Source organism: Theobroma cacao, chromosome 1 (assembly GCF_000208745.1).
Source record: "Theobroma cacao cultivar B97-61/B2 chromosome 1, Criollo_cocoa_genome_V2, whole genome shotgun sequence".
In the NCBI taxonomy this organism is placed as follows: domain Eukaryota; kingdom Viridiplantae; phylum Streptophyta; class Magnoliopsida; order Malvales; family Malvaceae; genus Theobroma; species Theobroma cacao.
In genome coordinates, this window is record NC_030850.1 from 9,454,084 (window position 1) to 9,479,028 (window position 24,945).

At 34.3% G+C, this 24,945-nt stretch overlaps 3 protein-coding genes across 3 annotated transcripts; all 3 read right to left on the reverse strand.

Moving 5' to 3' along the window:
• LOC18612123 (citrate synthase 3, peroxisomal) lies at window positions 454-6,042 on the reverse strand. Its single transcript, XM_007048735.2, has 13 exons — window positions 5,597-6,042; window positions 5,302-5,482; window positions 4,457-4,542; window positions 4,133-4,237; window positions 3,329-3,391; window positions 3,001-3,110; window positions 2,661-2,780; window positions 2,500-2,575; window positions 2,207-2,280; window positions 1,962-2,082; window positions 1,468-1,565; window positions 1,225-1,348; window positions 454-864 (listed from the first exon to the last, which is right to left on the reverse strand). Exons 1-13 carry the CDS (start codon window positions 5,840-5,842, stop codon window positions 733-735), a joined length of 1,536 nt encoding a protein of 511 aa, XP_007048797.2. The 5' UTR covers window positions 5,843-6,042; the 3' UTR covers window positions 454-732.
• Window positions 7,972-14,691, reverse strand: LOC18612125 (ubiquinone biosynthesis O-methyltransferase, mitochondrial). The gene is made up of 9 exons (XM_018114313.1): window positions 14,381-14,691; window positions 14,203-14,292; window positions 13,885-13,963; window positions 12,522-12,599; window positions 10,322-10,370; window positions 9,390-9,439; window positions 8,970-9,119; window positions 8,383-8,463; window positions 7,972-8,300 (listed from the first exon to the last, which is right to left on the reverse strand). Exons 1-9 carry the CDS (start codon window positions 14,602-14,604, stop codon window positions 8,196-8,198), a joined length of 906 nt encoding a protein of 301 aa, XP_017969802.1. The 5' UTR covers window positions 14,605-14,691; the 3' UTR covers window positions 7,972-8,195.
• LOC18612127 (protein TOO MANY MOUTHS) lies at window positions 22,863-24,601 on the reverse strand. Its single transcript, XM_018114979.1, has one exon. The coding sequence runs from the start codon at window positions 24,398-24,400 to the stop codon at window positions 22,997-22,999; it is 1,404 nt and encodes a 467-aa protein (XP_017970468.1). The 5' UTR covers window positions 24,401-24,601; the 3' UTR covers window positions 22,863-22,996.

Here is a 24,945-nt window from a genome sequence, read left to right on the forward strand (position 1 = left end):
TCATCAAACGCTGAATGAAGAGATTGGAGATAAACATACATTCATCCCTAAAAACTAAGATATAACAACATGCCAAATTCAAATATTACCAACCAAGATTCATATTATCGAAGGACTAAATAAACTAATACTGTGTTGTTCCATTCCTGATTTCTGGTTACCAGATCCAATTTCCAAACACTGATAATGGTCCACATTTCAAATTTGAACAGTTTGTTGCGTCCATACATCCAACTCTTATGTGTCACAACACCAGATATTATAACGTTCAACTGACATTAGTTAATTTCTTAAGCAGGACAACCAGCTGACTCGAATCAATTTTTCTTTTGCCATGGCAAATTTTTTGCATATGAAGTGAACCCCAGGAAAGCAGGACTTGGGTGTTCCAAACCTAAATCTGCGATGTAACTCTTCCTCCCTAGGAACACCCTTGGGCCTAAGATAGCTAGCTAGCAAGTGCATTCTTCTACATCTATACTTGATGTAGAAATCTATTAACCAAGTACAACAAGAACAAGTTACCATTTCCAAGCTCACCAACTCAAGTATTTTAAGGTCTAAATTATGCGACATAACACGTATAACAAGATTAAGGGGCCAATGCATCAGCTTCTGCCTAAAATACACTTTTGATGTAGAATGCCACTGATAAAGAGGTACATTTATTTTCCTGGAGATAACCCATGCCATTTATTTCTCTTGCAAAGCCTTTTATAATTACAATAAAGACTAAACCCCAGACCCAGCCAGTCGCCGCCTCGAGGCATTTGATATGGATACTTGACTAAGCTTGTCTACTTCAGTGGCTGCCATCCGCTCCTTGAGTGGCATATAATGCCGCAGCCATACACCGGTATAAACCTGAAAATTTAAATGGAAAAAAGTGAAATCAAGATAGGGAACTTTGGTAACTGTAAAATATCTTATCACAATTCAAAATTTCATAATTCCTATCACTTGAGGCAAAGTGGATAGGGCAGTTCCACAGCCAAAAAGATGGAATGAGAAGGAAATTATGGGAGCCTTTCTTCAGGGCTCTAAGTCTTTCTATACTATTTAGGTAGATTTCACAACAAATCACATCGCAATAGAAGAAAATAACATGCAGCTTGGCTTATGTGCCAAGAAGCTGGGAGTGAACATGTCAATAACATTTCATTGAGACCATCAAGATCATCATTATCATGAAAATATAATATAGATTTTAGTCTTGAACTATACCTGTTGTGGTCTTATTATCTTTGTATCAGGGTCATCTAGAGACTCACGCCAGTGTGCCAAGTATCCAGCCATTCGAGGAATTGCAAATAACACAGTGAAGAACTCTGGTGGAAATCCCATTGCCCTATTGAATAAAACCTTATAAGTCACCAGTCTATAACACGTGGAGGAGGAAAACTAGCAATATTTTATGCATTTGTCCAGTTTTTTACAGTAAGCAGAGAAAATTAATGATATATTTACCGGTATATTAACCCAGAATAGAAATCAACATTTGGATAGAGCTTCCTCTTAATAAAATACTCATCAGATAATGCAGCCTTCTCCAAACCAATAGCCACCTGCAAACCACCAAAGAAATGGCATAAAGAAGCATATTAAAACATTAATGGAAAATACAGCAATCTTACATAAGTGTATAAATGTCCCTTAAAACTAGTAAGTGCAAACAAACTATAAAAGCGTTTTCATCTTACTAATTTAAACCAAGTTTGAAAAAGGAAAATATTATTTACACAATCAGCCATCTAACTCAAAGCCTTGACCAATGCCAGACAACAAGCTTTCAGAAATATAACTGAACTCCCATTGCATGCCCCATTATATGTGATCAGCTTAGATAACCATGGACGAGCTCAGGTTTAATATGGAGTAATTAAAAAATAATCAACAGAGTAGGCATGAGAAAAAACAATTGCCTAATGTAAAATAATAAAATTTGGAGGGTAGATAAACACCTCAATAAGAGGATCCCGGCCAACAATAGAAAAAACTTCCTCCGCCAATTTCTTTATCACCTTTGCCCTTGGGTCATAGTTTTTGTATACACGGTGCCCAAAACCAGACATTTTCCGCTTCCTAAGGAAATGAAGATGTATTTAAAAATAAATAAAACTTTAGAAAGAAAATACAGCATGCTGCATGTGGAACCTTTAGCTTCCTGTCACTTAAACTAACAGCAAAATTTATATGCACCATTCACCTGTTCTTGACACCCTCAATAAACTCTGGAATGTTTTCAACTGTTCCAATCTCACTAAGCATCTTGAGCACAGCCTACCAATCAAGAGAACGAAAACAAGCTAAGAGTACTGATGCACAAACAGCTTGAAAGAAAAAAAATTGATACTCTCAAATAACCAAACAAACAGATATAACAGCAAAAGTTAAATTGTTTAGTCTACACTAGCATATTTTAACACCATTCCAGTGGAAATTGAATTTCCAGACCACTACTGATAACCATGGATTTATTATGACTTTGTTTCTGCATACCTCATTCGCTCCACCATGAAGAGGACCATATAGTGCTCCAACAGCTCCAGCTAGAGCAGTGTATACATCAACTCCACTGCAAATGTAGATACATTCTGATATTTAATACAAGATTTTTTGGTTGTTCTAGCACAATTGTGCTATAACATTAATATACCTACCCTGATGCAAGATGTCGTGCAGCAGCTGTGGAACAGTTCATTTCATGTTCTGCATGTAGTATGAAAAGAATGTCCAACACTCGAGCAAGCCGAGGATTGGGCTTGTAAGACCGATTGCCCCTGAAAGGTTTTTAAATAGATACCTTAGTTACGCAAAGGAAGGCCTAATCTTATGAGTGTTCATTGCCTCCTAAATGAGGATGACAAGATAAAAGAGCATTAGCAATGATCAACGAAAATAAAATCTAGCACCAGAAGAGAAATTGTTTCTTTTCCCCAAAGTAATTTGTAAATCTAGCCAATACGCTAATGAAAGAATTAAAGGTGCAAAAGTGCATACATTGAATCTAGCATGTAGAGGAAGTTTTCAGCATAAGAAAGGGTGCTAGAAGGGAGAACTGGAGGCCTTCCTGCCATCCTCAAATAAGCTGCTGCAGCAACGGTTGGTGCCTGCAAACAAAATATTAATTTTGTATTAATCTCTCGACAGAATGTAAATAAGTAGCAATCCCAAGCCATAGATATAGGCATGGTCCATCAGAGAAGGGACAAGGATGTAAGTAACAAGTTCATGTACCAGAGTGGAAGAAATATCAAGCATAAAACAGAATCAACTTCCTTAGAGAACAAAAAACAGAAAGAGGAAAAAGAAATTGAATGGCGCAAACCTTTCCAAGAATGCGTGCTATTTGTTTGTCCCTCACTTGTTTTGACCGATAAAGATCTTGGCCCTACATTAATAATAAATGAATGATCAAACACCAGGCAAGCTAGAAGAATAAAATAATCTCATAAAGATTTTTAAATTATTATTTAGAAAGCACTGCAGTACAGTAGAAGTTCATGTCTTAACAATGCTATTCAAAAGTAAAGTTGCCAATAAGTTAAGCCCGAAGCAAGCATTGGCAACAAGAGATACCCCAATAGCGTTGCTCTAACAAAGAACAGGAGGTTATTGCAAATTGTTCACATTTTAATGTTTTCACAATTGCTTCGCTGCTAATCTGAGGCTAAAACTACACTTGCCTTCAATCTTGCCATACTGCCAGAGCATGTTTATATATAGAAGGATCAGGTTAAACCTCCTTATTCTGACCCTTTTTGTAAAAGGTTACCCCAGAGTGTAAATATATATTTATATATGAGAGAGAGAGAGAGAGAGAGAGTTAATTTCTTACAACTAACTTTTAACATTTGGAATATAGCCCCTCAAGACAGGCAACTAAAGATATATACATAAAATTTTATATCTGTCTTAAAACAATTTGATGTTACTCAGAACCCTTAAAATTGCAAAACATTTGCCCTGCATAACCTATTTTTTTCTCTCTATAACTATCACTTCTCTCTCAATTCTCTGCTCTCTACTCTTACGGACCCACATCCATAAGCATACAAAACGCTAGTGCAACATAATGTCAACTCATATGAGTCTTCCTAAAGCATTTGTTGAAGCTTGACTATCAACTTACCCTGAGAGCAGGATTGGCATCAGGATGAAAGACAGAAAGAGCACTTATTGCACTGACAAGTACACCCATTGGATGTGCATCATGAGGCATTGATTGTATAATGTCCTACAAAACAGAGATAAGAAAATACAGGTTAAAGAACTTCTGCTGAACTAGCAGGAAAGAACCCAGTAAACATTATTCTCAAGTAAAACAAATCCTGAATTTCAGCCCTTAAACCAAAGAAAGTAGAAAAGTGAGGGAGTACATTTATCATAAACATCAAGCAAATTGCAGCATCACAGGAATAGACATGGTTTAATGCTAGAAGAAAGAAAAGCATACCAGAATCCCTTGTGGCACAGCGGAATGCTGAGAAACAGCAAATTCCCAGTCAGCTAACTGACCTTCAGATGGCAAATTCCCATACACTGACAAAGAGGAAGCAAGTTACATAAAACACATAACCAAATATATAAATAAATGCAAAATTGCAATCAAAGACACAAGAATATAAACCTTTATAGTCCCAGATAATTAGATGAAACCATTCTCAAAATAGTTTACAATTGAATTATTAAGTTAAATTCATGTTTCTCATATAAACAATGAGAAAGGTGCGCAACTATGATTTTATCCTCAAATAGTCAGTTATTAGTTAATCAAAAAAAGGTTTTGCTTTAGATGCATATCAACAAAATGGCATAAAGTTTCTCTTTACACTTTAATCGGGAGTCCAACTCCCTTTAGCAGAGTCATAACATCCTCCTCTATACCCCTATCTACCATTGATTCGATTTCTTCTTTTTCTCACTTTTCTCACTCCTTAACCTCCCATTGATCTTCACTACACACCATGTCACAGAATTTACATACAATCTCCATGTGCATTGATTTTAAAATGGGTGGCACCAATGGGTTCCTTTGATCTAACAAAGATTTCATTTGATTTGGTAAGTCTGAACTATCTTTCCTAAATAAAATAATAGCTTTGTGAGTTAGGATTCATAAACTAATCCACGACTCTATGCATGCAATTTCATGTGCATAGTGTTACTTATACCAAATTGTTTTTCCTAACAAAAAATAATAATTTTAAATTTACATGCATACATTTTTTTTCCACAGAAAATTTTGAAACAGTCACAGTTCGGATAATGAAAGGCGGTGTCTGTATTTGTAAAGCTTACATAAGAGGTAGGCTACTTCCAAGAACGTGGAACTCTCCGCCAATTCCTCAATTGGGTACCCTCTGTATCTAAGAATCCCTTCATCTCCATCTATATAAGAAATCGACGACCGAACCGGAGCTGTATTCAAATACCCCGGATCATATATTTTCAGCCCCTTGTCATTTTTCCCTGTTGTTATCTACAATCATATTCAGGGTTTAAACAAAATTAGATCTCTTACAAATCAATATCAGATAATTTAAAAAAAAAATAAAAGCCTGACAAATTGGTTTAACTTTGAAAAAAATATAACCTTTTTGAAATCAGTAGCTTTGACAGTGCCTTCGCTGGAGACAGGGACCTCGTATGTCTTTCCCGTTCGCTCGTCGACAATGGTTAACGAACCGCCGACAGAGCCGACGGTCTGAGCCGACACGCACCATGGTTCGAGGACGGTGGAGCTGAGGTTCTGGGAGGAGCAATCAGGAGCTGCCAAATGAGCAGAGAGCACGGACAACCGTGCCTTCACTTTTGAAGATAGCTCTTCCTTTGATGGCATCTTTTTTTCGAAAGAAAAATTAAAGACAAATCTCGAAAGAAGAAGAAACAAGAATTTCTTGAGATTTAAATGTCTGTAGGATCAAAAGTGTTTCGTCTTTGTTTTTTTTTTTTGGCTTTCTATATTCGAAGCTTATGTTTTGGAAATGTGATACACACTTACACAAGAATAAGAATTTCTTTCGGAATTGTGTTTTTCTAATTGTGGGGATTAAATTATAATTTTTGCGCAGGGATTTTCTTTTCTTCTTTTCTTTTTTTTTTTTTTGTCTTTACATTCTTTTCTACTTACTTTGCCTTTGTTGACACTCCAAAATCACGTGCTACATAATAGAAAACTTCTTTTTTTTACCCTATCCAAAAAAAATCACTTACTTGCTTTCCTTTTTTCCAGTAAAAATGTTGGTGTCTATGGATTTCTTTTTCAGAAATACATATATTATATATTTATGTTTATATTTATATTTATATTTACTATTTTTACTGTCACTTTGATTTTTTTCTTAAATCGTTTTGATTAGATATATATAAAGGGTAAGGATCGTCTAAAACTATGATATTAATAGATATACATCCGGGGTACAGGGTATTATTTTATAACTTTCTGAGGTCAACGGTGATGGGTGTATGATTAGATTAAAACGAACGGTAATCAAAGCCGGAAGACTGTTCAAAAGTGCCACGTAATCCGCCACTGCGTTTTAATTCTAGAAACTGTGTAAAAATGTGACTCCCAACTTGGAGGCGCTTATCTATCAGTTAAGGCGGGGTCCATGATGACTTGGCTAGACGTTGTAATCGGTCGCTCTTGTAAACTCGCGATTTGTTTGGAGCACGTGTCTTCGACAGTCATAATCGCCACTTGGCAGATGAAGGTAGCGTGTGGTGGCGTATCGTCGGTTAGGAGAGTAGGTCTGAGAAGAAAAATAACGTGTGCAAATTGGAATAATCCTTGGAATTCTCAATAGCAATCTGTTATCTGTAGGTGATGACTTTGATGCTTTTGGTTTCTGTTTCCAAGGTAAGTGGGGATATCCCCTCCCTTTCTTTCTTTCTTGGGAGAAATATAAAAATTTTGATAGAAAATACATTAATCTTTTAGTTTTAAAATAACTTTTTTCATCTCTCTAAATTTGGTCCTCACCTCCTTAAAAAAGTAATAATATTAATTAATAAATTAATTAATTTTATATTGTGATCCTTTATTAATAATTTGTTTTTCCTTTTTTTGTATTCAAGACTTTTTTAATTATAAAATTATGGGACTTCAATAGGGTTAAAGTTATCTCTAATTACTTATCAAATTAAATTTTAATTAATTTATATTCTAATTCAATTGTATATATATATATATATAGTTTATTTTTAATTCAANTTTCATTCTATCAAATTGTATATATATATATATATATAGTTTATTTTTAATTCAACTATATATTAACTTTGAAATGAATGTACCAAACTATCTATAATTAAAATGAAAAACTTATCATTAATTTGAAAAAATGGTTAGTGGCAAAGAATTTAATTAAAACCAAACAAAAATGAAGAAAGGAGGAAAAAAAAGGGAAAAGTAAACATAATGATGGTATTTTTAGTATTTATAAGTAAACTTAAACAAATATTAGTTTGATTATTGGAATCCTGACACTAGTAGCTTTTTTCAAAAGAGCTAAAGAGTATTTTTGAAACTATTGGGAATAAATTTATTTTTAATAAAACCTCGTAGTTGATAATTATTTCTCCTAATTGAAGTAAATATAATTAAGTATATTTAAACATAATTGAATTATAATGTAACCTAATTAAAATTTAATGTGATTCGGATTAGACATGATATTCAAAGTAGTTAAATTCTTTAATTGAATTTATAAATAATTAAATCTCATGATTTTGTAGTTAAAAAACAAAAATCTTGGATAGAAAGTAAAAAAATAATAATAAAAATATTGAAATGAAGAAACAAAGGGGCATAAGCCAGGTGGTCAGAGCACGAATTGAGGAAGAAGTGTCCTTGAATCTTATATAGCTTTGTTTATTGACGACATGAATATTATTAAATGAAAATCCGTGTCAATTAATAGCTTCGTTATTTTAATACATTGTGTGTTGTTGCACGTGTAAGTTCCGTCCAAGGAAACCACTGAGAATACTATTTCTTTGCATCTTCTGGGACAAATGAAATATGCCAAGGTTAAAGAACTCAACTAATAACTTGGCTGTACCAATATGACCTACAAATAAGATTGTTATTTACTATCAAGGCAGATCATTATAGACTCTAAATTACAAACAAACAAACAAACAAACATAAAAATTGATACAAAATCTGACATATTGTACACGATTATTCATCAGTTTTCTTTAGTACCAAAAGCAATAAAATTAACAGAGATATCATCGGACAGAGACCATCTCCTGGTTAAGGGGTTGTACACAAATCCGGCCATCTCTTTTACCTGCACAGCCAGCCATCACAAAGGTTAGTCATACCAACAGGAAGAGTTCAATTATCAAAGTGATATTGCATGGTTTGCTTACATCAATTGAAGCACGCTTCAAAATCATGGTGAGTTCTTCTGGGGTAAGGAAACTTGACCATTCATGCGTCCCTTTAGGAAGCTGCACAAAATCAAGAGTCACATGTTGTTAACGTATAACTAGCAACTATGATATACAACAACAAACATCTAAGAACTGCCAGTGTTTTAAAAATGTGCAGAGAATGCTTTTTGTAACTTTTGAGGTGACAGCTAGGTCATGCTTGTTCCAGTGACAGTAGCCATACAAGTTCTGCAGGACACCAAATCCAGTTCTAAACAATACTATCTCATGGGAAATCTATACTTGTAACATAATTTAGCCAAATTTTTGAACCTGTATTCCACATTTTGCATGTGAATAAAAATGTATAGATGAGAAAAAAAAACATAGAAACAAGTCCTCAATTAGATTAATTTTCAGGCAACAAGATGTTAAGCATCAAAAGCAGGTCCTGAAAGTAAAGGTAAAATCTCTACAAGGAATTTGAATAAAGCACTTAGACATAAGGGTAAAATCACACACATATCAAAGCAGAAAAATAAATTTGATGTGCTGTACTTAAAAAGAAAATAACAGAATCATACCCATTGGAGCAGGTACTCCGCTGCAACAATGGCAGTTGCATATGATCTCATAGAACGGTTAATTGTTGAAACCACAGTAGCCCCTTCATGAACAGTTAATGCTGCGAGAGACTTGCAGAATGCAGCAGGATCTGCTACATGCTCAATCACCTTGAGTAAAAGTTATTGATTTACCCCCCCAAAAAATAAGATGGATGCAAATTTACAACAAGGCATATAAAGAATGATTGAATGACTAAGATTTATTAAATGCTAAGTAACTTGAATAGGCCATAAAGTTTCTCTCAGCAATAGTGAGAGCACCATCAATCATGGTAAAGAACTAAAGAAGATCATAATAATAGCACTCTTTCAACAACCAGTGGAGACAGTTGGGGAGAGAGAGAGAGAGAGAGAAGTATTTGCCCAGAGGGAGCATACCTCTAAAGCAACCACAGCATCAAACTTTCTCTGTTCATCAACCAGCTTTTCTGTTCATGAGAATGTATCCACATAAGCTATCATTTGAAAAAAAACACCAAACAAACCCATAAACGGACAGAAATGATAAACTAGCAGTAACAATGATTCTTTATAACGCTCATAACTAATTCAAATCAGCCATGTCACCCCCTTGGAACACAGTGTAATAAAAACAAATTTATTGGAGTCAAAATTACAATCTGCAAACATCATATATGAGCTATCAAAGTGCATGTGACCATCACATGCACCCAGATAAAATGGTTACAACTTCAATGGTCTCCAATATCTTTCATTGATTAAAAATATGAGCTATCAAAGTAGTACATTAAAATTGACCAATTAGCCAACTAGCTGTATCTACAACTTTCACACTCTGATACAATGTAGAAACTTGTTTGAAGCGAAAAACGCTGAAAGGTCACATTGGATGGAATACAAACCCAGGAGATGGAATGTTCACCACAAACAGAAGAAATCTACTACAGTTACCATAAATTTGAGTAAAAAACCCAGTGGCGGCAAATCAGCTAGCATTTCTCATTTGCATTGAAAAATTTTCCAGGTTATTGGCTCATGAAAGTCAGCCAAGCAACATCAAGTTCATTGTAAATGGCCACTTACACAGAAGAGAATCATACATATGGCAGTTCTAACAAATATTAAATTTGGCTACATTTTACCATTCAAATATCAACTTGGTTGCAGTGTCAGAAGAGGCAACCCAACAACAACAAATTCCCACACTTCAATTCATCAAGAAATGTTACTTTCTTAAAGATTTAAAAAAGGCATGCAAAACAAAGAAGCAATGCTCATTTCAACACACCATAGATCTAGGATTATCAGAAAGATTAACCTACTGCGGAAGCATTAAGATTAGAATGTACCTGCTGTTGTACAACAGTATTCAATAGTTTTAGTTGTTGGATCCAAATTCTGTAGAAACAGGTACCAATTTCAGGTCTTGAACACAATAACCATGATTGAGATACAGGCACTTGTCAATGTAAACTCTAAACTTGTAATATGGTACAATAGTACTCAGAGACAAAACATTCAAACTTGTAATTTATCATTATACTAAATTGGAGGTTTCAAATGTACCACTATTTTTTTTGGGGCAATGTTACCACTCAACCTCATTTTTTGGTGCAATGTTACCATTATCTGGATGGAAGAGGAATATTCCATCAAAAAATCTCAATATTCAGTTAACTCTTGCCAACTGAAGAAAAATTAAAATAACTCTTTTATAAGTTTCAACTAGATAAATTAATGGGATTATTTACAAATAAAAAAAAAGAAACACAAGAAAATATATTTTTATGTATTTAAAACATCTTTCTTTTATATTTGTACAAAAATCTATAACCATTTTTTTAATGTTTGATATTTAGAAAATTATATTTGTACCAAAAACCATTTTCTAGTGAAAATACAAATTTTATTTCATTTTTCCTTCTTTTTTTCTCTTCTTCTTTCCTTTTTCTCTGTTTGCCTCCTTGGCCACCAATTTGGAAGGAGCACCAGCAGAGGAAAGTCGTCACAAACCAAAACCACTTCCAGAGGCTGAATCCAGCGGGAAAAGGTCAAATCTCCTTCTACTGGTCAGATTTGGTGGGGAATGGCGCTAGATTCGACCTCACAGACTTTGGGCCAGTGCTGATTGGATGTCCAAGGCCATCAAGAAAGTTATTAGGTGGCAAAGAGAAAGAAAAAAGAAAAAATATTAATTTTTTATTTTCTTTTACATGTTACTATTTGTTTTCTAAATTTATGCAACTCACAAATGTATTTTTTATTTTAAAAATAATTTTGAAATATAATTCCAATGTTTAAAATATAAAAAGAAAATAAAAATGGTTATATATTTTTTAAAATATAAAAAATATGTATTTTCCTACAAATATACAAAATGTTTTAAAATGTTTTTAGAAATTTCAATAGCATTTGATTTTCTTTTTTCTTTTCGGTATTTATCCCTCAAATTTATCTATTTTTTTTATTTCAAATTTATCTAATTTAAATTTTGAAAGAAAAATTAATTATTTTTTCCACATTAACAAAAGCTAATAGAATATTGGGATTCCTTATGGAATATCCCTTTTCCATCCAAATGATGGTAACATTGTACCAAAAATTGAGGTAGAGTGATAAAATTGCACCAAAAAAACAAGTAGAGTGGTAAATTTGTAGCTCCCAATCTTGTAAAGTGGCAAAAGTTTGAACTTTATCTCTCAAATTTGTAGAAAGAACCAATGATCTATAATTAAAAAAAGAAATTTGAATTTGCAAAACACAGCACCAGCAAATACTTACAAGCCATGAAATAATCAACAAAATTACCAGAATACAAGTCAAATATTTCTGGAATGAAAACTTAACTCAAATCAAAAAGGCTTTTTCTAAAACTTTTAATTGAATAGGTTTAGATATTTATTTGAGAAGAAAATATATTAATGATAGGAAGTAATTAAAAACAGAGATAGAATAAGTAGGAAATCATGAATTTGCTTAGGATGATTTCATAACAATGCAAATTCAGACACTGTGGACAAGCTAGAATGACTTGACTATTGACTAAATCTGTCACTTCAAGTCTTGAAAACTTCTTTTACGTGAAAAATATCTAAGGTATATCCATCACCCACCTAACTAGCTTGTTGTGCCTAACTAGAACCAGGTAACACCTTTCCTTCTCAAGAAATTTCCATATAAGTAACTTATGCCTGATAAAATAACATAATCCAACTTGAACATATTGTTTAAGAAATACAAGCTGTAGTTTTAAAGACAAAATGTAAGTAAAAAAAAGCCTCGACAACACATAGTATATTCAAAACCATATTCCTAAAATAGATCAATCATTAAATACGCAATAACAACCTATTTATTTTTTCAAAACCATGTGCACTTATCAATACTAAAATCAGCCAAGATGTACAAATGCATGGGGTAACATGAATAGAAGTGGTAGTGCTGCAAAAACTAGAGCATGTTCTACTATGAAAGCATACACTTGCATGTAGAAAATTTAACACTATTTACAAATCATGAGAATGCTTGAAAAGAAGAAAAAGAGCATACAGCATGAAGACGGGCTATCTTGATGTTTTGCTCTACTGCATCAATTCCAGTGACAGTTGCTCCCATTCGAGCCAAGGGCTGAGCGGAAAGAGAAAATAATAAATACCAGCAAAAGATCAAATTTAACATGAACGGTTTGCCTCAATATCTAAAGAAAGAAGAAAAAAAAGATATGTGATAGATTTCCACTCCCCTTTCTGGTTTCCATGTTTCCTCTTTTTTCTTATCCATTTGTGATTTTGGCCATATGAGCCACAACTTTCTACAATAATCACTTCTGCAAGCCCATTTATTCCTCTCCCTATTTGTAACATTTCATATAACTTCCTAAATTTAAAATCCTTCTCCCATTCAAGGTAACCACTGTGTGATCGAGGTCCCAAGTTGATAATGTGAAGAGAAGGAACCTTTCTACAAGCACCAGCAACTTCATATCTAGTAGCCAAGTCTGCTAGAGTCATTTTGGGTACATATTGGAGACTCATTGGGCCTGGGCAGGTAGCTCTTTCCTATCTCATATATCCTCCCCTCCACACACTTCAAACCCCCCCCCCCCCCCTCCCCCAACCTCTTCTTATTCCCTAGCTTCCAAATTTGAGACCTGCAGGATGTGTTTCAGGTTCCAGCCATTGGGATGTCCTCCTTTGCCTCAGTATTTGTTCCTCAACCATTCGATTCTCATATGGCAGGGAATGGCATTTGATTAGTCACACATACAGCCAATCCAAAAGCCTTGGTATCCAAGTAGCAACAACATCACGAGGAACAAAACATGCAGGACCCTGTTTACCCAACTTGTTAATATCCTGGTTGTTAGTGGCATGGTGCCTGACCAGGATTTGACCATTTCACAACCATATTTTCTACAATTACAAATTGAACATAGCCACTACTTTCCAGTCAAGTAGGCTTGACTCCATCCTCACTACGTTGACCAATAGGAATTCAAGAGACACAGAGAAACCCCATAATATCATATTGTTTTAGGGTTATATTAACTTATTCTTCCATAAATTTCCTAAAATTGGATTGCCAATGAATGGAACTAATGTAAAATGGTGAAATGCTTAAAGAAGATTGTGTATATATAGTAATGAAGAATTTGAGAATATCTAAAACAGAGAATTTAAGGCCAATCAATATGAGGCAACAAACACAGGATTTTCCAGAAATATTACGCAACAAAGATGTCATTTACTGAGAATGTCATTTGCAATAAGCTGTTATGTGACTACCGATTAGTGGCGCTTTTGAGTGAATAATGCAAGGGACTAACTAGAAGTAGGTGCATTGCCAGAATTTAAAAAACTACTAAATAATTTCTTATATGAAGAAAATTCCAGTGGCAGACATGCATAAATACCTCTGAAAGAATTCCACCACCGCAACCAACATCTATAATCCTTAGTCCTTCAAAAGGCCTAGCACAGAGAGGATCCTTTCTACGGTAACCAGCAATCATCATATAAACCATATATAAGATCAAACATGCATAAACAAACACGACCAGTGCTTAAAATGAAAATTCCCAGACTAAAAGTTCAAAATTTGATGATAGGATAAACTGCAAAACCAGTATGGGAAAAACATAGTTAAAATTAGTATTTCCAGATGCTAAAAAAGCCATCCGAAACAAAGTCAGCTGGTAAATTCTAGTGTTTCTGAAATAGAGGCAACATACCCAAAATGTCGGCAAAGAGTAGAGCGGATGAAAGCTAGCCTGGTAGGATTCATAATATGCAATGGTTTGAATGGACCTTCAGAATCCCACCTGCAAACAATCAAAATGCTCAAAAAAATCATTAAATATTTAAATTTATTTGTTAAATTGGCCTAAGAAACCCCCCATTTTTACTGACCAAGTATCGGCAATGGCAGAGAACTTGGCGAGTTCGGGTTCCTTCAAAGAAGAGGGAGTTGAAGAAGGCTTGCTGAATCTGTTGTTAGATTTGGACTCGATGTTATTTTGAGGTTCGGAAACAGGGAGTTGAGAAGGTAAATCAGAAAAGAGCCTCACATTGGAAAGGTTTCTCGGAAGGAATCGGAACCACCGAGGTTGGCTTAGGAGCTTTGAAGAAGCCATCGGAAAATATGCTTCAGATTCGGAGAGTTGAGGGAAAGAAACCCGAAACGAGGTTTACAAGCTCTGAATGGGCTGCAACATTTTGGCCCATCCATAATAACCCCAAACAAAAAAGCTTTAACTTTAATTCATGGGCTTCATTTTATGAATGCTTCATTTCTCTTTTGCTGCTTAAACTAAACCCAAGTCAATGTTTCATGAATTTTGGCTATATAATTTACATAGAATTGTAACTAATCATTTGATAATTTTACCTCTGCTGATATGAAAATCCTGCATCCTGGCAGCATCGCAGAGGTCAAATTCTATCATGATAAATATGTTAAGACAGTTGATAGGTTAAAGATCTTGAGACATTGGATCATTCCTTGGAGAAATACAATTGACAAATATGTTTTCTCATGATAACTTTGTTCTTTTATGGGTGAATTTGTAAAATTAAATGGGAAATAACATAGTAGGTAATAAGCGTAATACTTGAAAATACTCCTCAAATATTGAAGAAAATTTAAATAAATTTTTATTTTTTTATTAAGTTCAATCAGGTTTATGTACTTTTATTGTGAATCAAATAAATTTTTATTATTAATAGTTAACTAATTGTTATTAATTAAAATATTATTTATCATTTTTATATCATGTAATGCTAACAAAGAATGTGAAAAATGTCACATGATTATATCATCATATCACATCAATAAATTTCATCATATCTATTACGGCATGTCAACATGCTAAATCAATGCAACATTGTATAGGATGACAAGTAATATTTTGACTAATAATAATTATATAATTATAATAAAACAAAAATAATAATAACATCAAATAATCACCAAAAGTTAAAAATTAGGATTGAGCATGTATAATTACATTATATCCTTTACAAAATTAAAAAAAAACTTATTAAAATAATTATTTAAAATTATTTATATAAGGTTAAAATAGTTTTTAACTATTAATTTTTAATAGATTAATAAATGAGTCACGTATACACGATTAAACACGATAATACGATTACGTAAACGTATTTAAACGTGTTTGTCGTGTCTGACACGTTAAGACACGAAAATTTTCTTGTCTTAATGTGTCAGACACGATTAGATACGAAACACGTTAAAACTAAACCTAAAATCTATTTAACCCGTATCTTCTCGTGTCGTGTTAACGTATTGTATTCAAAATTACTAAGTCTAACTTTCATTTATGATACATTAATGGAAGTTAGAATTCTTTATAAAATTGTGAATTTATTGACTCGGAGTTAGCAGTGCAACAGTACAAAGCTTTTATGGAATGGCTCCCATTCGACACCCTTTAACCCATCAAGAGGGGTTAAACAAGGAGATTCTTTGTCTCCTTATTTGTTTGTACTTTGCATTGAGAGATTTACTCATAGGATTAATGCAGTTGTTGCAAACAGTATATGGAAATCGATGAAGTTAAGTCCTAGGTGTCCACTTTTGACACTTATTTTTTGCCAATGATTTTATACTTTTTGCGAAGGCTTCAATTGAACATATGGAGGTGATAAAAGAAGTCCTTGATGATTACTGCGCATGCTCTGGACAGAAGGTGAGTGTGGAAAAGTCTTTGTTTTACTGTTCAAAGAATGTGAGTAAGGGTAGCATCAATAATCTAGTGAGCTTTTCTAGCTTTCATTATTTTGATGATCTTGGTAAATATCTTGGGGTTTTGTTATTGAATGGTCGTAAGGGAATATGTTCATTTAATTATTTGGTTGATAAAATTAATTATAAGCTCAGTTCTTGGAAAACATCAACGCTTTCTTTCACAGGTCGTCTCACATTGCTTAAATCTGTATTGATGACTAGTATTCCCAACTATGTAATGCAAACAACCTTGATTCCCCTCACTATTTGCCAGAAACTTGAGAGATTATGTAGAAATTTTCTATGGGGAAGTGATGAAAACCATAGAAAAGTTCATCTCAGTCATTGGGATAAATTGTGCCGACCCAAAGATGAAAGTGCTATGAGAATAAGGCAATTGAAGCTTATAAATGAGGGCTTTCTTTTGAAGTTATTGTGGCAACTTATGAATAGACAAAATGCACTTTGGGTTAAACCCTAAATGGTAAACACAATGTTAACATTCTTCGAAGACCAGAGAGCATTAAAGAACAAGAGTTTTTAATTTATGGGCTGTGTTAAGCTGATTGTGGCCAACTTTTACTTCCACTATCAGATGAATAATTGGAGACGATATGTTGGTGAATTTCTAGAAGGATATATGGCTAGGTGATAAAACTTCGGCATATGTTACAAATAGAGTCAGGCGCAGAAGGAGGGGGACTAATAGGTGCCATTGCCCTTCTTAAAATTTTAAAATTTAATAATTTTTTATTTTTTTAATTTAATAGTTTTACTCCCTATTTTTTAAAAGAATATATAATTTCACCTATACAAACATTGAATTTCTTATTTTCATCCCCTCAAACATAAAATTTTAACTCAACCACTGTCTAGAGTGGCGAACCCAACATTAGATATGGATTCGATGCAAGACTTCATGAACTTAAATGGTCATTGGGACCATGATAAATTACTTAATTGTCTTCTTTATGAAGTTGTGAAGCAGGTGCTACAACCTATGCTTCCCATGTTATCTATCTTGCAAAACGAACTGTACTAGGGCTTATCTTCTTCGGGTCAGTATACTATTGCAACTGTATATAATTATTTAAGGAACATATCGTCCTCGACAGCTGTTGAGCTGAGTGGAATATGGCAAGATGCATGGAAGTGGCAGGAGCCACAAAGGGTGAGAACATTTCTAGTTCAATGTTTGCATGGGAGAATTCTTACTAATAGAGAAAGGCAACGTAGACGGCTCACATCAGATTCAGTTTGTTTACACTGTAAAATGGAAGATGAGACTGTCATACATGTGCTTAGAGATTGCATGGTGGCGACTTCTTTATGGGTAAGACTTGTCCCTCAACAAGAACGATACAAGTTCTTTTCACTGTCACTACGGGAATAGTTGGGAAGCAATCTCCAAAATCATAAGTTGGTATTTTATGCTACTTCATGGTTTGTTTTATTTGGTCTTGTTTGTTGGTATTTGTGGAAGTGGTGCAATAGCTTTACGTTTGATGCTACTTCTATACCAACAGAGAATCGCTTGAGTTTGGTTAGAAGCATGTCAATTGCTACAAAAATAGCATTCACAGACTTTGATGGTGTAACAGTCCAAAGGCGAAGAAAAGAAAAAGTATTAATTTGATGGAGAGCGCCACTGGTAGGATGGATAAGTATAAATTCTGATGGAGTGTATAAGAAATCAATAGGCAAAGCTACTACAGGGGGTGATTCGTAATTCTGAGGATTATTAGCAAGTTGGCTTTGTGGCAAAATTGGGCATGTGTTCAACGGATAAAGCTGAGTTGTGGGGGGGTGCTTTACAGACTTAGACTAACTTTGGTTCGGGGTTCACGAAGGTGATGGTTCAAGTTGATAAAAAGATGGTAGTATAGTCAATTTTGGTGGATAAGTTACTCTTGTGTACAAATATGGATTTAATACGTGCAATCAAGGATATTTTATAGAAACAGTGGGACATCTAGTACATGTCTATCGCAAAGTATGGCTAACTTTGGTTTTAATTCATATGATGATTATGTTATGTGTGAAAGTCCATCAATTGGAGTTAGGAGATTGTTAATGTATGACATGTTGGGAGTTTATCTTCCAAGACTGATTCAAGTATAATAATAAAAGTACTTCCTTTTAAAAAAAATAAAATCAAATAATAACTTTATCATAATCACAAAACTATTAAAATACCAATACAACTATTAATCATTTGAATATTTTTAAGTTTTTTTTTTTAAGAAAATAGTTTCACCTATTTGTTTCTTTGACTATTTTATATTTTTGTTTTTTTTTCTTTGACCGTACTTTGGATTGGTAAAACAATAGGTGAGATAGAGGATAACCTTTTAATTTATCAATATCTTTCACTTTTTGTTGGTTCGTAATTTTTCAAAATTTTGGTGGATCTCGTATCAATAAAGTAATTAATTATAAAAATTTATTTCTTTTAATATATATTATACCTTATTATTTTGAACAATAGGTTGTTTTTTATTATAATTATACCTTTATTATTTTGAATATTTATAATAATATGATTTATATTTTATTTTTATATCAATTTCAATGCAGGGAAAATATATAAAAGCTTAAAATTTAAATTACTTTTATAATATAAGAAAAGGAACATTAATTCTTGAGCTAAACTATGGGGAGTTTATAAAAGGTTATGTCTTGCATGGGACATGGGTTAGCAAAAGATTAATTTACAAGTTGATAGCCTGTTTGTTGGACGAGCCATTACCTCAACTTGAACTTACTCATGTTCTAATTTAGATTTAATTAATACAATTCAGAGCTTACTTGAGCGGCAATAAAAAGTTCTTATACGCCATGTTTATCGAGAAGGGAATGGATTAGTTCACTTCATAGCTAAAATGGGGTTGTTTTTTCCTTTTATCATAATTTACCAGCTGGAATTAGAATGTAATATTTTTGATTCCCAAAAAAAAATTCCGGGTCGGTGAAAAAAGAGCCAATGGGGGGACCATGAGGCCATGGCCTCCTTGGCTTTTCCAGAATCCTGAATTTACCCATACTGCTTTCAGAATTTTTTATTACTAATCTTTACTTGGATTTCTTAACATTTCAGCTTTATCCCGAAAAGCTTTTACATATTTCCTTTCTATCTTTACCTGACCCCCTTAATTTATTTTTTATAAGTTTTTACACATAACAATTTGAATAAAAAAAACTGAAACTAAAAATTTTATTTTAAAATAATATAAACAAAGAATTCGTAATCTCTCTAAGCTTTAAACAACACTGGCTCCCTTATCATGCAATCGTAGCTCTGTCCCGGTCAATGGGGGCAATTGCCCCCATTACCTCCACCCTGGATCTGTCCTTCCTTACAAAAGGTGGATGACTACTAATTGTTGTTTCTTTGTGGCATTTGTTTTCAGTCGTCACAAATTTATGTTTGTTGATAATATAAAAATAAATCAACAGATATTTCAAAGTTTTAATATTTTTACATTAAAAAATAGAAAAAAAAAAAAAAAAACAAAGGGAAACCCAGTCATGCCGTAGCATCATTCTTTAACTTTCCTCAAACAGGAGAAAAACAGTGAAAAGCAGAGAAAGTTGAAAAGCAGTGAAGCATTGAAGTAATGAAGTAGTGTTTTGTACTTGAAAATAGACCTGTATCCCACGTGAGGGCCTGGAACTTTTTTCTCACCTTTGGCTAAGAGAGAAAGTGATGGATTTGGTTTGCTCTCCTCCCCCAATCCCCCAACTCAAGTTCTTTTCTCATCATTATATGCCTATTCCCTTCCTCTCAAATTCTCCCACATCCCACATTCACAATTTTTTAATGATAAAAAGAAAAAATTAATATAAAATATAAATATTAAAGACAAGAAAGCGAATATAATTTTGAAATAATCTAAAAGAGACAAATGTAAATATTCAATTTTAGAGATGGAAGAGTATGGTATAACTACTTTTTATTTCCCTCAGATTCCTTGCTCTTGAGTACTTACTGCTATGGACCCCCCAAAGTGTTAATAAGGTAGCTCAGTTTGTAAGAAAAAGAGTTGAATCTGTTGCTGGGTGCAATTCCTTTATACAGATAATAAAAAGGTTGATGAGTTTCCAAAACAAGCATTTGTGACAACATGTGGAGACACAGTTTGATGACTTTTTTCGAGGATCAAACACGAAAATGGAAGTTGGGTGTGACAATTGAGTGGGGGGTGGGGGTGGAGGGATTGCATTTATTTCTGTTTTTTCTCCCCTGGGAGGTTCAGATTTTGGGGCTGGCTTGCTTTGCTTGTTCTCTTGTGCAAAAAGGGCAGTCAGTTTTATCCCTCTCAGAGTTGCCCACATTGTCTTAAACTCATGAACTGAACTAGTAAAGAGATACTTAACCCCCAGAAAATAAAGTTAGTAAAGGTCATGTTAATTATGAAGACAAAAAAGTTACAACTAAACCTGCAGTGGCATCATTCATTTGAAGGGGAAAATGATGGTAAAAAACTGCAGTTTGGGACGACTTGGCAACAATAAGCAACACTTTAGCCATGTTTTAAGATTTTTCAAATCCAATACATCAAACACTGCATGAAGTTAATACATGGAGTAAACCCAACAAAAGGAAGATTTCAAAATTTGGTAGGGTAATGGGTAAGACTAAGAAGGTAAATCTAAAGCTGCAATACGCAGTTCAATGTGTACTAAAAAATACTGTTAATTACTCTTAAGTAATTTCACTGTAAGTAGCAGCTTGGGATACAGCTTTCTCCAAAAAAATTTTCACCCCCAAAACTGTCCTCGAGAGAGAGTCAGTCCCTCTGTTGGTCTTGTTTCATCAGGACTGCATACTTTTGTCCTAACAAACCCCACTTCCTTTTGCTTCCTTTTCAAATTTTGTTTTTGAGTTTGCTTTTCATTAGCACTTCGTCCTTTCCTTTCAAACTTACAAAGTTTCATATGCATATGCTATCATTTCAAAATTTGTCCTTTTAAACAGTGATCAATGACTCTCTAACAGTACCTACTTCATTGATCCTGCTACAGCAAATGGTAGCCCCACTGGCATGGCCCAAACTGGGACTCGTAACCACGGGTATCAAACATAAGAAATCTATTGTTTTGTCTATAACTTAATTTTCGAGTACCACTAATCTAGGAAACACACATTTATTATATTTTGATTACCAAGCCTATCATTTTTCTTCGTGGCATTTAATGTATCTTTATCCTGAGTCATCCGGACTTGCGACTGTTCACCATTTTTTCCCTTCACTGCAGCAAAAGTCTATGTGGTCCACAACAGCAAAACTGGAATCAATGCTTTGAGCGAATGTAATTGTCCAAGGCCTTTGATTGAGCCAACAAGAGTCCTGTAAGGAGTGATAAGGAGAATGCACGATGCAAGAATAGGACAGCAGGCTATGTCCCTAAAAATAAGTGTCACATCGGGGTTTCCTTTGCATGCTCATGTGTTTTATTGGCCCCCGCATGCCCGTTACTTATTTGCCAAATAAGAGGGTCATGGTGTCTTTCCCTAGAATGTGATGCATTCTTGGAATTTTCCTCCCCATGTAAGCCCCATGAATCTATGGTTTTCATTATAATTTCCTTTATTTTCTGCGAGTTTAGGATTAATGCAAGTCACTTTGGCTCTTTTGGCAGGACATTATAGGTTTATATAGGTTCATTTTGATGTGCTATTTTGTAAAGACATATTGCTGGTGCATGTAAATGCATTATTTTGGGATGCATGTACTTATATGTAACGAGAAGCCTATCAAAGTTCGAATGTATTTATTCAGCCAGGAGAAGTCAAATCAATTATATATTCATGTTGGTTGTCTTGTTGGACAAGTATGTATTAATTCAACCAAATAATAATGTTTTTTTCCTCTTCATTAAAGATAATAACTAATAAAAAATGTTTGGCTAACCACAATCTTTACTTGAATTTTCATAAATTCATTTTTAGGTAAATAACAAAAAAAAATTATCTTATAATTCAAGGCGGAATAAATTTTGTTTCTTAAGATTTAAAATTTTGACTAACTACTTTATGTTTTTTTTATTAAAATTCTTATGATACGGTTAAAAAAAAATGGAAAAACTTAAAAAATCTTGAAAGTAAATTTAATGCTGTTAAGTAAGTTAAAAAAACTACAAAAATAAACATCGTGTATCAAATTTTAAAACTTCAGGAAGCAAATTTATTCTGTCTCAAACCGTTAGAATTTATTAATATTTTTTTTTGTAATTTATCCTTTTCTTTTTCCTCCTTTTTTGTCTGCTAATTAGAAAAGAGTGGAACAAAGATTTAAGTTGTGGAACCAATATCAATGTCACAACAGTGGAAAGGAAGATGAGAAAGACATGAAAGGAAGAAAGTGGACAGGCAATTACACTGAACTAGGTTAGAATCATTCAAGAGTTGGTCCTACGGCGACAGCATGCACATGTTCCATGTCAAAATTCTAAAGTTTGCTTAAGGCCAAACCTGCAATAAGTGATGAATCTTTTAGTAATATAATGGGGACAAACTGATATTCTGGTTACTGTAGATATGTAGATGGTTCTGCTAAATCTTAGGAAAGCAGAAAACGTAAAAATCCAAGCAAAAGTTAGCAGAACCAAATCCACATATTTAGCCATTAAAATCCAAATGCACATCAATTAATTAACTCGTTATTAAATATTCCATTAGACTATAACTAATTTTTACAAGGACTAGCTTAGAAAAATAATAGTAAAACTGATTAAAAGAGCAAGATTAAGAAGTGAAGTAATTTTTAGCAGTGAAATCATAGAAGAAATGATATTTGATGCACACTGAAAACACCCAAAACACCAAATAGAAAGAATGAATAGGAGAGTCCAGGTGCAGCTTGAGACTTCTTCACTGGCTTGCTCAAGGAAAGATTCTTGCTGCAAATACCAACTCCAATTTTCACGCTATCTGCTTCAGCTGAACTCAAACAGAGACCTGGATTCCCATGGAGATCCAAATTCCTCCCCAACCTCTCCAAGAAATTGGCATTGAATGGAACAACGCCATCAAGCAAATTTTTGCTGAGATTCAAGTGATATATGTGAGAAAAACTGCCAAAACTCATTGGAATTTCACCTGTTAATCTGTTGTTTTGAAGAGACAGAGTGCTTAAATTCATAAGCATTGACAAGCTTGGTGGTATACTGCCTGAATAACCTGAATTGGCCAGCCTGAGCTCTTGTAGTTTCACTAACATGCCGAGCTCCACAGGCAAAGTTATGAACATTGGATTATCATCCATAATGAAGTATTGCAAGCTTTGTAACATGAACAATCCTTTGGGAAAATTTCCGCCAAGTCTGTTGTTACTCAAAGCCAAGAAAACCAAAAACTTGAGCTTTTCAATGCTATCAGGAATGCTACCTACTAGTGAATTTGAGCTCAAATCAAGCTTTTGAAGCATAGCAAGTTGGCCAATCATGTCAGGGATTGAGCCTGTAAGAGAATTATAGCTAAGATCAAGGCCTACAAGGTTGATCAGATTACCCACTTGGGTTGGGATGCTACCTTTGAGCATGTTATAGCTCAAATCAATGTGCACTAAAGAGGTCAAGCTGAATATTTCAACAGGGATTGGTCCAGTGAAATGATTTTGTGACAATGTCAGTATTTGTAGGGCCTTCAACGAAGATATTTGGGGTTGAATGGGACCGAAAAGCGCCGGATTTGAACGGAGACTTAGTTGTTGAAGTGAAGAATTTGAGAGATTGTTTGGTGGAAAAGAGAGAGAAGTTTTGGTGTGAGTGAAACAATTGAAGAAGAACACTGATTGAAGGTAAGGAAGAGTAAAGATTTGACTAGGAAATGTGGCAGTTCTCTTGCAAGTTGGGTTTGGGGAGGAGCCAAAATCAAGCCTAGAGACATGGAGGAAGTTATCTGAGCCTGGCTTGCACTCAATTCCAGGCCAAGATGAGCCAGGTTTACAAGGGTTTGGATAGGAGACTCTCCAGGTTTGATCAGAGGACATGGTTTCCATTATCTTGAAAAGGATCTCAGCCTCAGAGGGAACCATGGTGGTTGGCTGGAGATCCGCGTTTGGTGGCTGTGATTGCCTCTTTGCATGGATGGAAACGGTGGAGACAAAAGGAATAGAGAAGAGAGCAAGGAGTAGAACACGGAAGAGCAGAGGGAGAGAGATAGGGAAAGTACACCACATTGCGGTGAGGCTGTGGAGGATGTCCGGTCAGGTTGTAGCAGCTAGCTATTTAGGTGGTAGTATTATTACTTTTTTGACTCAATTTCGGTGGAACTTGTTGGAAGTGAACCCAACTAGTGAATATCTGATGCCTTCGGTGACTCAGCCATGAGAGGGAGGAGACAAAAAAAGAGAGTTGGGAAGAAGTGATTGAAGCGATGTGTGGGGTAGTGGTGATTTTAAATAGGTGATGCTTTAGCTTCATGACATCTGAGTGACAATTTGAAGCCAAGGTAGGGTCACTAAACATTCAAAGTGAGTTGATTTCTGTGTAACTTGAGAGAGAGAAGAATTCCTTTTCCTTTTTCCTCTAAAAAAGTTGGAAGGATACGAGGGCTGATGTTCCCTTTTATCAGACAGAGATGAATAATTAATCATGAACAAATCTAAAGACATAACCCTCCCCGATGAACGAACTATAAAATCTAGTAAAATTAAGATGCAGGGTTGATATTGCTTCAACTTATAACATCCTCCATCTTTACCACGAGGGGATCTTGAACGTA

Coding starts and splice junctions, on each gene's coding strand:
- LOC18612123 (XM_007048735.2), bottom strand. CDS start 5,842: ATGCCATCAAAGGAAGAGCTATCTTCAAAAGTGAAGGCACGGTTGTCC. Junction 4,543..5,301: donor GGAAGTAGCCTACCTCTTAT/GTAAGCTTTACA, acceptor CCTCTTTGTCAG/TGTATGGGAATTTGCCATCT. Junction 3,392..4,132: donor ATGCCAATCCTGCTCTCAGG/GTAAGTTGATAG, acceptor TTATTAATGTAG/GGCCAAGATCTTTATCGGTC.
- LOC18612127 (XM_018114979.1), bottom strand. CDS start 24,400: ATGTGGTGTACTTTCCCTATCTCTCTCCCTCTGCTCTTCCGTGTTCTA.
- LOC18612125 (XM_018114313.1), bottom strand. CDS start 14,604: ATGGCTTCTTCAAAGCTCCTAAGCCAACCTCGGTGGTTCCGATTCCTT. Junction 13,964..14,202: donor ACTCTTTGCCGACATTTTGG/GTATGTTGCCTC, acceptor TGGTTACCGTAG/AAAGGATCCTCTCTGTGCTA. Junction 9,120..9,389: donor ATGCTGTGGTTGCTTTAGAG/GTATGCTCCCTC, acceptor CTTTTACTCAAG/GTGATTGAGCATGTAGCAGA.